This window comes from Phlebotomus argentipes, unplaced genomic scaffold (assembly GCF_947086385.1).
Source record: "Phlebotomus argentipes unplaced genomic scaffold, Phlebotomus argentipes genome assembly contig_32, whole genome shotgun sequence".
Taxonomy (NCBI): Eukaryota; Metazoa; Arthropoda; class Insecta; order Diptera; family Psychodidae; genus Phlebotomus; species Phlebotomus argentipes.
This window is the reverse complement of record NW_026776187.1, coordinates 2,517,081-2,529,947: the sequence shown is the minus strand read 5'-3', so window position 1 is coordinate 2,529,947 and position 12,867 is coordinate 2,517,081. Positions and strand designations below refer to the sequence as shown.

The 12,867-nt window shown below is 43.1% G+C and overlaps 2 protein-coding genes across 2 annotated transcripts; both read left to right on the top strand.

The window, feature by feature from the left end:
* The first annotated feature begins 3,651 nt into the window (after positions 1-3,651).
* On the top strand, positions 3,652-5,179 carry LOC132264102 (cuticle protein 8-like). Its single transcript, XM_059764178.1, has 3 exons — positions 3,652-3,757; positions 3,847-3,960; positions 4,286-5,179. Exons 1-3 carry the CDS (start codon positions 3,743-3,745, stop codon positions 4,736-4,738), a joined length of 582 nt encoding a protein of 193 aa, XP_059620161.1. The 5' UTR covers positions 3,652-3,742; the 3' UTR covers positions 4,739-5,179.
* Positions 5,180-9,820: 4,641 nt separating this feature from the next.
* LOC132264002 (cuticle protein 19-like) lies at positions 9,821-12,484 on the top strand. The gene is made up of 4 exons (XM_059764043.1): positions 9,821-9,928; positions 9,996-10,092; positions 10,690-10,863; positions 12,156-12,484. The coding sequence occupies exons 1-4, from the start codon at positions 9,827-9,829 to the stop codon at positions 12,284-12,286; spliced, it is 504 nt and encodes a 167-aa protein (XP_059620026.1). The 5' UTR covers positions 9,821-9,826; the 3' UTR covers positions 12,287-12,484.
* The last annotated feature ends 383 nt before the right edge of the window (positions 12,485-12,867 follow it).

The window sequence follows — 12,867 nt, the reverse complement described above, 5'->3', positions numbered from 1 at the left end:
ATTTAGGATTCTGCGATCGCGTAAGCTACTGAAAGCCACACCCTGAGCCCGTGAAGGTCGCCGCAAAGTTCTCTTGTGCGCCTCATTAACTTCTCCCACCTCTTCAGGTGCCGATTGAGCACCTCAGCGGCTCCAGTGCAGCACAATGGAATCGGTCACATGGAGCCTAATGTGAAATTGCGAGATAAAGCTGAAGAGGAAAAAGCCAAGATCGCACACTGCGGCAAATCTCCACCGTCACAAGACATCGCGCTTGGTATTGATCTTGAAATTTTCAACTTCTTGCACTTGACTTCGTGTCACTCTCACTCTTTAATCGTATAAATATTTATGCTGACGCGAAATTAATGAATTATTGATATTCTCCACACCGTTGTACATTTATTCGCAGTCACATTAAATTAATGATCTTTATAAATAGCGCCTTTTTGGAATGTTGACTTCTAAGTGGCAGAAAAAAAATGTCTTCAGTGGATTTTTGGTACAAAATCTTCAGGAAATTGTCCACGCTTCAGGTTTCATGCCTCGCGCCGTCTTCAGCCAATTTTTTTCCGCCATCTGAAGAGATCTGACGTGGAGTTGTAGCAGTATTATTGCGTTCCATTCCAGTTACGCCGGCAAAAAGTATCCAAAGGCCAACAATTGGACACGTTAAGAATTTTTATAGTATTCTTCCTCCTTTAATCCAGTATCAGGAATTATAAAGTTCAGGGTAGGAAAAAAGCCGTTCAAATTTATAAATGAATTTTACCCAATAAATGGTAATCAGGTATTGCTCCAAATTAAACTATAATCAATTCCGATCGCCTCTTTGGTGGGTTCAATGCAAAATTGGTGGGTTTCCATGTCGATCTACAGTATAGAAATTTGATTACATTAGCATAAATTCAATGAACTTTTTAGAGCTGGTTTGGAAAACTTGGAATATTAAACTTCATATTTATAAGGAGAATTGGGGCTGTTCGAAGTCATAATTTAATAAGTTCCTGTGTTCATATTGCTCTGCTTTTCCCTATCATTGTTCCACAAATTCATTGATCCTCTCTTTGTGATAACAACGCCGGTCTATTTAATCAGAAGTACAGCTGCAGTGTTAGTCACGGCTCTAAGTCGTTTTCCCAAACCCCGTTTTACAAGGAAAATCCCGAGTAAAGTGACAAGATCCGCAAAACCGCTATGCGTCTTTATACAGCCAATTTGCTCATGAATTGTTGCTGAAAGTATCCATTAAACACCACAATATCTCGTCACGTTGAATTAACTTCTTGTTTCGCTTTGAAAGGTTAATTTTGGATGCAAACACTCCATCAGCCAGACACACAGTTGAACTTTGGAATGTAAAATTGACTTGACGGCGTATCAGAAGCCCTTCTCGCTGCTGGGTGCGGACAAAGAGCAGGAAAGTCCTTCCTTGGTGATGGAAATTCTTGACCACAGGTTGGCGTGCGTGTCAAATGAGGTGTGCAAGAGGCGTGAGAAAACCTCAAAGAATTTTACAGCATCGCGGCCAAATTGGGTGCTTTTTCTGCCGCCAAAACTCCTCTAATTGAGACAACAATGGAGGAGACGCAAATGCGTGAAGAACAACCTTCTGCGGAGTAGCGTGGAAAGGGGACGGCATTGAGTGTCGTGACAACGACCAGAAAATTTGTGGGCTTTTTTATCCACTGCGGACACTCTCAAACGAGATCACGCCACCGCAGTGAAGAATGTTAGATGTCTCAACTGAGTAACTTGATCCGGCTCGGCAGAATGCACGCATGTCGCAGTCCAATTGGCATCAAGGGACTGTAAGATGACTCGGCAGTGAAAGTAAAAGTCTTTTGTGATTCCACAGCGCGAGTCTCAATGCCCTTTGGCGGTGCTCTTCCTCACCGTCGAACACTTGGGAGGGAAAATGCCAAGGAAGGCAGAGCAGACAACAATCTCGAAGATCCAGTTCAGGAGCAGCGCTGCAATTTCTTCCTGAACATGCATTTTTCTTCACTTCTTTGCGTCCACGGCGGTCGGCTTTTTATGCGCCAAAAGTCACTGATATTGCGATAGAACGTGAATGCAGTCGCTGGGAAAATCACACTGCGCATTCCGCTTCGAAACTCCAGAATCGCAGCTATCATAAGACATTCGCGGTGTTCTCTCGATGGAATTATTCTTGATCTTTTCGTACACTGAAATCATATTTTTTTACCACGCAGACTCCAAAAGAAACGCTTGATTCTCCATCGGTCGCGCGATAAGTGACCAAGTGGACACATAATTGCTTTTGTGGAAATATTTCTCGCGGGGAAAAACCAACATTATTGTGCATGTTACGATATTTTCATGCAATTCTGCTTTGTGATTTGAAATTTAATGGTTAATTGTGTGTTTTTCTGCACAGTATCGCGCCATATCTCTCGGTTAAGGAGCCCCGGTTGAATGCAATTAAGCTTCGAGGAGCTTTCGATATGTTTTCAGCGTGCGGTGCACAAGTGCCGAAAGAGGGGGTGGATTGCCATGATCACAATTGCATGATAAATCGAGGGAACTTTGCTGCATTTGGGCGAATGAGGAAAAGTGTTGGAGGATTGGAGAGAGAAAAATTTGTGAGCACTTTCGTGGATGTTGGGCAACAAATGGTTGCCGAGTGATCTTTTCGCGCCCGCGAGAGGCAATATTCAAATCGGCACGGCGCTCTGTTGCCGAGGAGGCCAAATGCAAGAGATAGATAAACGACACAACGTGAAAAAATGTCGAAATAGTATCGTTTGGAGTAATTTACCAGTTTTGAACATGACCCTGGATGAGTCTTACTCAGTGTGGCCAGTTCCTGGGCAGCCCCACATGCGTACTGATCAGATCACCAACTCGAATGACTCGAAAGAGGCCCGTTTTGGGCTCATGCGGAAATTCTGAGTACTCACGAGGAGATCCTCGTTCCACATAACGCAACTATCATTCACTTTTTCGCCTATATGATTTCATAATCTTACAACACCCTCGCGGTGATCTTCGACGGTGCTGAGATTGACAGCCCCAAGAATAGGCCAATCAACGTGCAGATTGCCATTAAGTCATTTACACTTGAGTGATCTTTTGTGCTAATCCTCGGAGATCCGTGACTGCTCGTGGGGAAAAACCCTTCTCAGAGCCATTCAATTTGATGTTTATTGCATTTTCAGGATTAAATAAAAAAAAAGTGCCTCGTGCACGCCAAAGAGCACTGATACCCAATCGCGATCATTTGCGATCGCGCGTGAACTTTGGCAAAAATGTACAATCACCAGCGAGAGATCGAGAAATGCTCACCATCATGAGTTTTTCTGCCTTCCGTCACACATATCCTGGTCGGCTGGGAATTGGGTGGAGTGAGTGAGAGAATGATCTGAAAATGGTCAGCGACACATAGACTGTCCCCATGACATTCCTCTGGAGTGAACGAGAGACAAGAAAACAAACACCAAGAGAAACATGAAGCTTTTGGAGTCAACCTTGGGTAATTGCAATCTCCTCCACAATAGAGAGACATACCACACAACATACGTGGAATTGTACGTAATGTATTAAATCACTCCTCAATGTGTGTATATGATAAAGTTGAAAATTTACTAGTGGACTTTTAGTGTGTAATAGCACGGGTGGAGTGAAGTATAAAAGAGGCCCAGAGTTTGATTCTAGTTATCAGTCACTTGAGCTCAATCCCAGAGATCAGTTCGCAGTTTTCCTCTTGTGAAGTTAACACTTAACACTCAAAACAATCGAAATGGCTTTCCTGAAAGTGAGTTTCTGTGCTTATTACTTGTGCTTCAGCGGATGAAATTTCTCCTGTGCCTCGCAGATGATCTTATTGAGGATTTATTCTTTTAGCTGGCCGTCTGCCTCGCCATCGTCGGTGTTGCTGCCGCTTCCGTCGCTCCTCTGGCCCACCCTGGCCTCGTTGCCAAGGTTTACGATGCTGGCCACTACGCTGGTGACTACTACGTAAGTCGTGATCCTCGATCAGTGATCCCCATTTGCATACGCGCCTCTCGATCTCCACTGCATCCCACAAGCGCCATTTCTCTGATTCACTCGGAGGCTTGACTTGTCGACAAGTTGCATTGATTGAGCCATCGATCGAGACTTCTTTGTCTCTCTCGACCTTGATCGCGCCAATTTGTGACCATTTTCCGTGTGCCACACATTCATAATTGCTCGACATTTTAATTGGAATTCTTCCATTTGAAATTCACTGCTCCGCGATCACCTGAAGGCCAGCTCAGGAGCCCACAATTAATCCGTGTCTCTCTCTCTCTCTCTTCCTCAGTCTCACCCACAGTACAACTTCGACTACGGAGTGCACGACAGCCTGACCGGAGATGTCAAGTCCCAGCACGAGGCCCGCGATGGTGATGTCGTGAAGGGACAGTACTCCCTGGTTGAGCCCGATGGCTCTGTGCGCACCGTCGACTACCACGCCGATGACGTGAACGGCTTCAACGCCGTGGTGTCCAAGAGCGCCCCCGCTGTCCACGCCGCCCCCGTGGTTGCCCACGCTCCCGCCGTGGTCGCTCACGCCGCTCCCGCTGTCGTCGCTCACGCCCCAGCCCCAGCTGTGACCGTGGCCCGCACCGCCTACGCCGCCCCTCTGGCCGCCCCTCTGGCCGCCCCCCTGGCCGCTCCCCTCGCCTACCACGGCTACCCCCACGGCTACGCCTACGGTGCTGCCCCCTACCTGAGGACGCCCTTCTCCTACGGCTACGGATACCACCACTACTAAGCGCGCTCGCTCCCGCACCCTCCACCCACCCGAAGCTGCCATTTAATATTTATTCCCGCGACCCCTCCTCCGACTCTATGTTTCTTGTGACTAACCTCACCCTCTGAACCTCCCCAACTCCGCGCTCAAGCTCTAACTCCCCGTCGAGATGCAGAAGTTTTCCCCGTTGTTTGTGTTCCTCACGCAAAAGACGCCTGAAAAAGTGTCCACTGCCAAATAGCCGTTTGCGAATAAATCATGTGTAAAGTCTTTTCTTTCGATATACGTGTTAAATGTCAGCTTTTCAATGTCACGAAGAAAAAATGCGAAAAATGGGAAAAAAGCTCAATACCTGTCTCTGGAGACAAATAGCGGAAAACATGTATTTACACTGTATAAAATTTTTTAAATGGAAATCGAAATGGAGCAATAAATGAGCCATTTTCACAATTACAAATCAAATTGTTTTATCCCAAAGCCATCATATCAACGTGGAATTGATGCAATTATCCGAGGAGAAGTGGCTTTTCATCTGGAAATTGATCAGTTTCGCCTGGAATAACAAATCTTCAAGAGCACAATTCATCGTTACTCACAAAAAATTCATCTTTTTTCTTCAAATTGAGTGAAAAAAATCTTATGGTTATTTTTCTCAGCAACAAAACGATTCAATTTGTCGATTCAAATATGCACTTTTCAACATCCAGTGGAAAAAAAGGTTTTCTTCTTGTAATTCTAGTCTCCAAGAATGAATTGTATAATACTTTTATGTGACCATAATAAATGATAAATGGCATTTGAGCAATGATGAATGAATCTTATAACAATAAAACACTTCATTTGTATGGCGATCACTCTGCAGCTCCCGCGAGTCTTTTCCTTCTTTTCTCTTTGCAATATTTGGACTTGTTGTGCAATTCTCCTGCAGTAGATCATGAAGTAATTTATATCCATTGATCAATAATTCATTGAATGAGTTTTCGTTCTTGAATCGGCCATTCAAATATCTTCTCAGCCAATCTGACTAATGTGTACTTTTGCTCTCCCCGAAACGATGCAAATTGCACGTTGAGTGCACTAAATATCACACGAGTGATATTTTAATTATATGGAGAGGAATTTTTCACAGTGCCGCGGTGGGAAGAGAGCGGTGAAAATGGGCGGAAAAGTGTGGCAAAGTATTTGGCTCTCAGGTGAACAATTCGCCTTGAAGGCACGCAATGCGCTCTGCACGATGACTCGGCGCCTCCACTGGCGTCTCCATCGTGTTTGTTTTATCAATGGAAATATAAATAATAATAAGTGGTTGATGAAAGAATGGGAGAAACATAAAAGAGAGAGAGAAAGACGCACACTTGTTATAAAATCCATGTGCGTTATACTCCATGTGATACAATATAAAGTTATGAATATGAATGATCTACATAGAGTTAAAGACATCATCTCACTGCGAGTCGCATAATGCAGCAAGAGAGTTATTTAGTGATGTCTTCCTTATGTTTCATACATAAAAACCAGTTAAACTTGTGATTATCGTGCATTTTTTCACTGCTAAACACATTGCATTGTGCAATGGAGCATGTTTTGGGCGCTCACATAATTTTGGCGCCCGAAAAAGTTCCCCACGCGACTGTTTGTGTGCGAAATTGGGTCAAATCCGATCAGAAAGAAGGATAAGCACAGCTTTTGTCTCATTTCCCAGTTTGCACCACCAGCATAATATGCGCTTTGGTCAGAGAAATGTGAACACTTTTATTTTGTGGCTTGGAGCAAGGCGAGAGAGATCATAAAAATGCAAATTAATTAATTGTTGCTCACTGATTTTATTTCCTTCACAATGAAGGGGCACAAGGCAATCGTAGATCTTCAAAAGTACCCAACATAAGATTCCCATTTGAATTCTTAGCCATTTCCTCACCTCATGCCATCTGATATCGCGTGATAAAATTTATAAAGAGCTCGAGAGGCTCAAGATACTGCGGCGTGATAGATTGGTTGGATCGCATTTTCTGTGAAAAGCGGAGCTTTTCAAGGACACCTGATCCCAAAATAACTCCTAATCCGTTTCTGATCAAATATGCGAATATTTTGAACTATAATGACTTAATCAGAAAAAAAGATTTTCTCGGACAAAGACGGTTTGGAAACATTCTCCTCAGCTTCTGTTACATTCTCCTTAAATCATAAAATAATTTAATTACGACAGTTCTTGAATTCACGCCACATAATACAACTTCTGAAAGTCTAAACACTCCGTGAATGTGTGCTGAAGTATCAAAAACACTTCTTGCATACTAAAGAAGTCGCACAGTGTTCTGAAAACATTCGGAAAAGTATGAACTTTTCACAGAAACTGTTCAAGTTGCAAATTCTCAATGGCCATTGAAGTGGAAAATCGAGGCAAAGTCGAGACAATATATGATACAAATAGATAATTCGCAGTTGCAGCCTTTCCTCCTCTTTCACTCTCACTCCAAATGACTAACGTGGCATCGTGAAAATTTAGAGTCGCGATGCAATTTTGAGATTTCCACATGCTAAAATTATCGACTACCGCGGAGAACCTTCCGCGTTATTGACCAACGGTTTCGTTACTTGGTCACTCTCTGATGGCATTTTTTTCTAATTCGTATAATTACAAGTTTCACTTTTGCAGAATTTTTCATTGCTGCACGGCATTAAAGTTGGGATTTTACGAAATGTTTCCATCAAAAAAATATTTTGTGAACTCATGAAAATAACACATGGTATTTTCACTCACACTCCGCGATGGATTCAATGAAAATTCATGAATCTCATCTTAAACCTTGAGCTGGATATTTTCGCGCCTCATAATTTATTATGCACGTTTTGCTTGTTAATCGAGGAAGTCAAAGAAGTAGTTTCATTTTTTCGAGGATGTCTTCTTATTAGAAATTTAAAGTTTCACCCGATCGCGAGATAGGCGCGCTAAAGATCAGTTGGAATGTTGAGAAACGTGTGTGATGCTTTTGGTTACAAGAAAAATGGGATCTGAAACCAAGTCCGAAGCTGTGGACGACTTCAATGTCAATTCTTGACCACACATTTATATTCCCACAACATCTGTCGTGAGAGACACGCCGTGAAATTGCAATTTTATCCATAGCGCGCGTTTTTCTATTCACATCCCGGGCAAAATTTGATTGAGTATTGAAAATAGAACCTTTTATTGCGTGCTGAGCCTTGAGTGCACACACGAAAATTACCATCATTACACTGGGATTTCTTACACACAAATCCCTCAAATTGAGAGTCATTTTTCGGGAGATAATTGCACGTTTTGGCTTTTCTTTAATAAATAAACCCACAAAGAGATCCCAAGTGACTGATATAAATTGATGTTTGACATTTTTTCCCTTCCAAGCGTCGCGTATGTATTGCAAGAAGTCAGGGAAAAATGTGAGATAGAGAGAGAAAATGTGTTGAAATTTATTGTAGCGACAATCAAGTACATTGTTTTATAATTACAAAATTCACAAGAGAGAAAGAACGACACTTCATGTTGAACCGAAGACGTATGCTGAGGATTGAGGTAGGGCAGAGTGCTTTGCAGAAAAAGCTAGGAATTCAAGCATGGATGCTTAGCTATGCAAATACTGGCGATTCTTTTATTATGCTGAAATGAGGAAGATGCAGATGTGATACAGCGAATCATAATTAATTGGTGTTGCATTCGCAAAGTGTGCCTAAATATCGTATTGAGGATTGAAGTGAGGGAATTGAAATGAGCTTTTTGGCCTCATATTTTAGGGCTTCTCTACGCATTTCCCTGCGAATTTCCTTCCATCAAATCTGGAGTATGAATATTTTTGACCAATTCTCTCTCTTTGGACACTTAATTAAAAGTTACAGCACAACATACTGAAAAACCTGAGCGAGATTGAGTCAAAGTCGAGAAATATGATTTCTTCCTTGCTTCATAAATGTCCCATTGATGCAATTGAGATGTTTTCCCATCCCATGGCCCGAAGACGAAAGAAACGAAGAATTCAGCAATGACACATCTGTTGGCGAGACAGTGTCTCTTGTGAACCCACAAGATGCGAGATTCACTTGCAGATTATTCACTGCTTGCATAAGATTCGCGCGCGCTGACATACAGATTGAAAAACGACCGGCAAATTCGATCATTTCCGATATTGAATTTCGATATGTTCGAGCGGTGAGTTTCGGGTATATATGGATTGTCTCAACCTCACGCTGGCCTCAGGGTGTTTTGAGAAGGAGTGCGGTTGGCAATTAGTGCTTGTATGGTTTCCATATTGGCAAAACCTATGAGGTTCATACTCCAATTTCCGCTTGGCTTGGCGCCGAAAAGAGGCTATAATGGGAGGGAAACAAATGGCGAATTACTAGGCACAATTATCGCCACATGATCATTTAATTGTGTGTGACCTTTCAAGGAATTTTCATTTGGGTAGCCTTTCAAATTCAAGAGAGAAATTGTGGGTTTAATAAACAATAGCTCCAAGGAGTGCAATGGGTTGTTGCGAAAGACAGTGGCTCTATTTCTACGCAAAATACGTTTCATCCTCTCTTGATGTTCTTTGTTGGATGTTGAAAAATGTCAAAACTTATAGAATAAAGAGTATTTTCTTAAAATTAAGGGGTGAACACTTTTCTTGGCAGTTTCACGCTCTTCTCTGCACCTCAAATGACCAACCAATTCTCTGGGCGACCCTCTTTAAAGAGCTTTTTTCAGTCAATGCGCGAAAAGAGTGCGGAAAACTCACAGGAATGCTCACATTTTTTTTTCTTAAGCAATATCAAACACAAAATTACTTTGACCTCATGAAGAACGTTCTGTGTCTGTGTCTCCCACCCCATTTGGCCCATTGTTGCAGAGACCGCGTGTACTCTGGGAGGTGTTTCGTCATTGTGGATCTCGCGGAGGCTCTCTGTGGCCACCTCACGACATCGCGAATGGCCAAATGTTTGAGCTTCCCGCCGTTTGTCTCTGGGCGCGAGACTATAAAATCAGCAGTTCGCTGCACAGTTCTGCACAGTGTCTTCGTGATTTTCACGCCGTGAACATCTCAGTGTTTCCACGAGGAGTATATCAAGAAGAAAAAGCTTCACCCAAGCAAGATGGCCAAACAAGTGTGTGCTGTGATCTTTGTGGCTCTGGCCATGTTCGGCAGTTGTGTTCTCGCACGACCAGGATATGCCCATGGATACGTCGATTACTACGTAATGCATTAGCCAGTGTGCCTCTGTGTGGAGTCGTGGTGGATTTATGTGCCTTTCCCTTCTGCAGGACCATCCGAAGTACGCCTTCAACTACGGCGTGGCGGATCATGTGACGGGTGACGTGAAGAGTCAGCATGAGACGCGCGATGGTGATGTCGTGAAAGGTAACATCTCTCATTTTCCTCACATTGTGAAAATGCCTCACTTGAGTGTGAGACACCATTGCACATCTAATTGCACGATTTTCAAAATTATTCCTGCAAGCTGATCTCGATCAACTTCCAAGCCAAATACAAATTGAATGATAGTTGCGGAGAACAACGACACATTATGCAATAGTGCAAAATGCAAACAATTCCACTGGAAGAGAATATATCTCCTCTTGTGTGCATTTCCATATGCTGGAAGATGCACACGTGAGAAAGGGTGCCTAACAATGGGAAAAGACTCACCTTTTGGTGGGGAAGCCACGGACTTCATTTAATTACATGTGCGTCTCTATTTTAATTGCCCAACTCAATTCTTGCAACCTTTGCTCAAGGCGTGTGCCACAATGTTCCCTTTTGTGCGTTCTCATTCGGTGATCATCCGGTGTGTGCGTACGGCCATAGAGGATAAGATCTCTCTTGTTCTTGAGCCAAGAAACTGGAGGTCTCATTGAAATTCGCAGCATCGGTAATGCGAGGTCGCGATGATCACTCCAAGATTGGCTGGAGGAACTCTTAAGCACTGAGTTTTCACTGCGTTTTCACTCTTTCCAGGACAATACTCCCTCGTCGAACCCGATGGCTCTGTCCGGACCGTGGATTACACAGCTGATCCCGTCAATGGATTCAACGCTGTTGTGTCGAAGTCCGCTCCCGCCGTTCACCCCGTTCCAGTCGTCCACAAGCCCGTTGTCCATCATCCAGTCTACGCCTCTCCAGCCCCAGTTGGTGAGTACTCTCTTGCGGGAAGAGCCCGCAAACATTCCGCGATTGCGTACGAAATTCCAATGACATCACAATATTGTCTAAAGATCACAAGAGTTCATTAATTTCAACCGGAAATTGGGTCTCTGTGGCATTACTCAATCGCACCATGAATGATGCCACGATTGAATATATCAGTGGACTTTATCCAAATTTACTGCATTTTATTTAAATTATATCGATGTTGTGCAATGTCTTTGATAATTTCAAAGCCATATTTTTCTCTCTCGCCTCATTTTAATTGTTGGGTTTTCTGTGTGTACATTTTGTTTGATTACTTCATCACAATTTTTCTCCTTTTTTTTCACTCCACTCCATTCATCCCAACAATGAATTTTCACATTTTCGCCGCGAGGCCTCCGCCCCAATGCGAGATACTTTGAATTGTAATCATATTCCGCCAGCATATTGTTCATTTTTCCACTCCTCGCGGCGCATGATTTTCCATAGCAGTGCGGTTGTTTATACTTATTATGCCTGGATAATTTCTCAGGAATATGAGAAATTCCGTGAATGTGCAAAAAAAGACACCCAACTGGAATATTAGTATGCATTTCTTGCACCTCTTGCCAATGGACAGAAATTCCCCCGCGAGTGGACAAATGGGATTTTGTCGTGCGGACATTTGAAGTTGGCCAGAAACAGCAACAATGTTGTGTGTGGCTGGGAAAAAGTGCCACTTCTCATGACACTCACACGGTGAGAAGACAATGGGTGAATTATGATTGAATTTCTTGTGCATTATGCTGCAATGTGCCAATGATTGAGAGTGGCATTGAATTGCTCTCCTTCTGTCCCGGGCAATTATTCCAAGATGCCCAGCAGTGCTCATTTGTAAAAATCAACACGACGTGTCCATACTTGAGGGTCATCTTGGGCAATCTTCGCTGCAAATTATGGGAAATTTGCACACATGAATTCATACATAGAGAAGACAGATGGAAAATCTATTCACTGAGTGAAATAAGCAAAAATTACATCTTTTCAAAAATGACAAAACGTCGCATTGATATTCTGTGCTGTTTTTGGGGAAAAGTTGCACAAAATCTCAGTTAGTTTTGATTTTGAAGAAAAATGTCCAGTACGCAAAACTCTTGAAGATTGCTGGGCTTTTTCTCTCAGTGCTTTGATCTTCTCGATCTACTCGGCAATTGTCATGAAGCCACTTGTGCTCGGAAGCCACATTATGTCGTGCACCTCAAGATGCTGGGCTAGAGATGTTGAGTAACGTAATCGTGGTATAATTTATATTTCAGTGGTGAAACATGCTCAGCCCGTTGTTCCTCACTATGCCACTGCTCACTACGCCGCCGCGGCTCCTCTGGGCCACTACGCCGACTACGATCACTACGACGGCCAGTACTACGACAACCACCACTACTACTGAGCACGAAAGACCCCTCGAGGGCCCTGATCTCCCGTGAAATGCTGCCGAAATCATCGAATGTGCGTTCATCTCCCCTCAAAAAGATCCACCCTTTCTCTTCCCCCCTCCCCCCCAAAGGAAAACCACCCAACAAACCAACTCGTACTTAAGTTATGTGACTCTGTATGGAGAGCAAGACAAAAAAGCGACATGCAAATGTTAATTTATAGTTGTATGTAATATTTTTTATTGTGTAAAAGAAGATATCTACAAAATAAAAGATATGACAAAAGTAGATGAGATTTTCCCCTCCTGCTGTTTCACACCATCGAGAGTGACACTATTTTGCACAATGTTTGTGGCAAAATACCACATGGAGACAATGCCGATGACGACTGAGTCTGCAGAGGCTCTTTTGGTCACCATTTCATCACTCCATGTGACCACGGATTATATCTCAGCAACAAGACGAAGTGCTCCAACAACCTTCGCTCGCTGAAATACACACAGAGCATTTTAAATGATATGCACAAAAGCGGAGAGTTTAGCATGGTCATTTGGAGAGCTTAATTAAATGCGTTCGCTACTATTCATCAGCGATA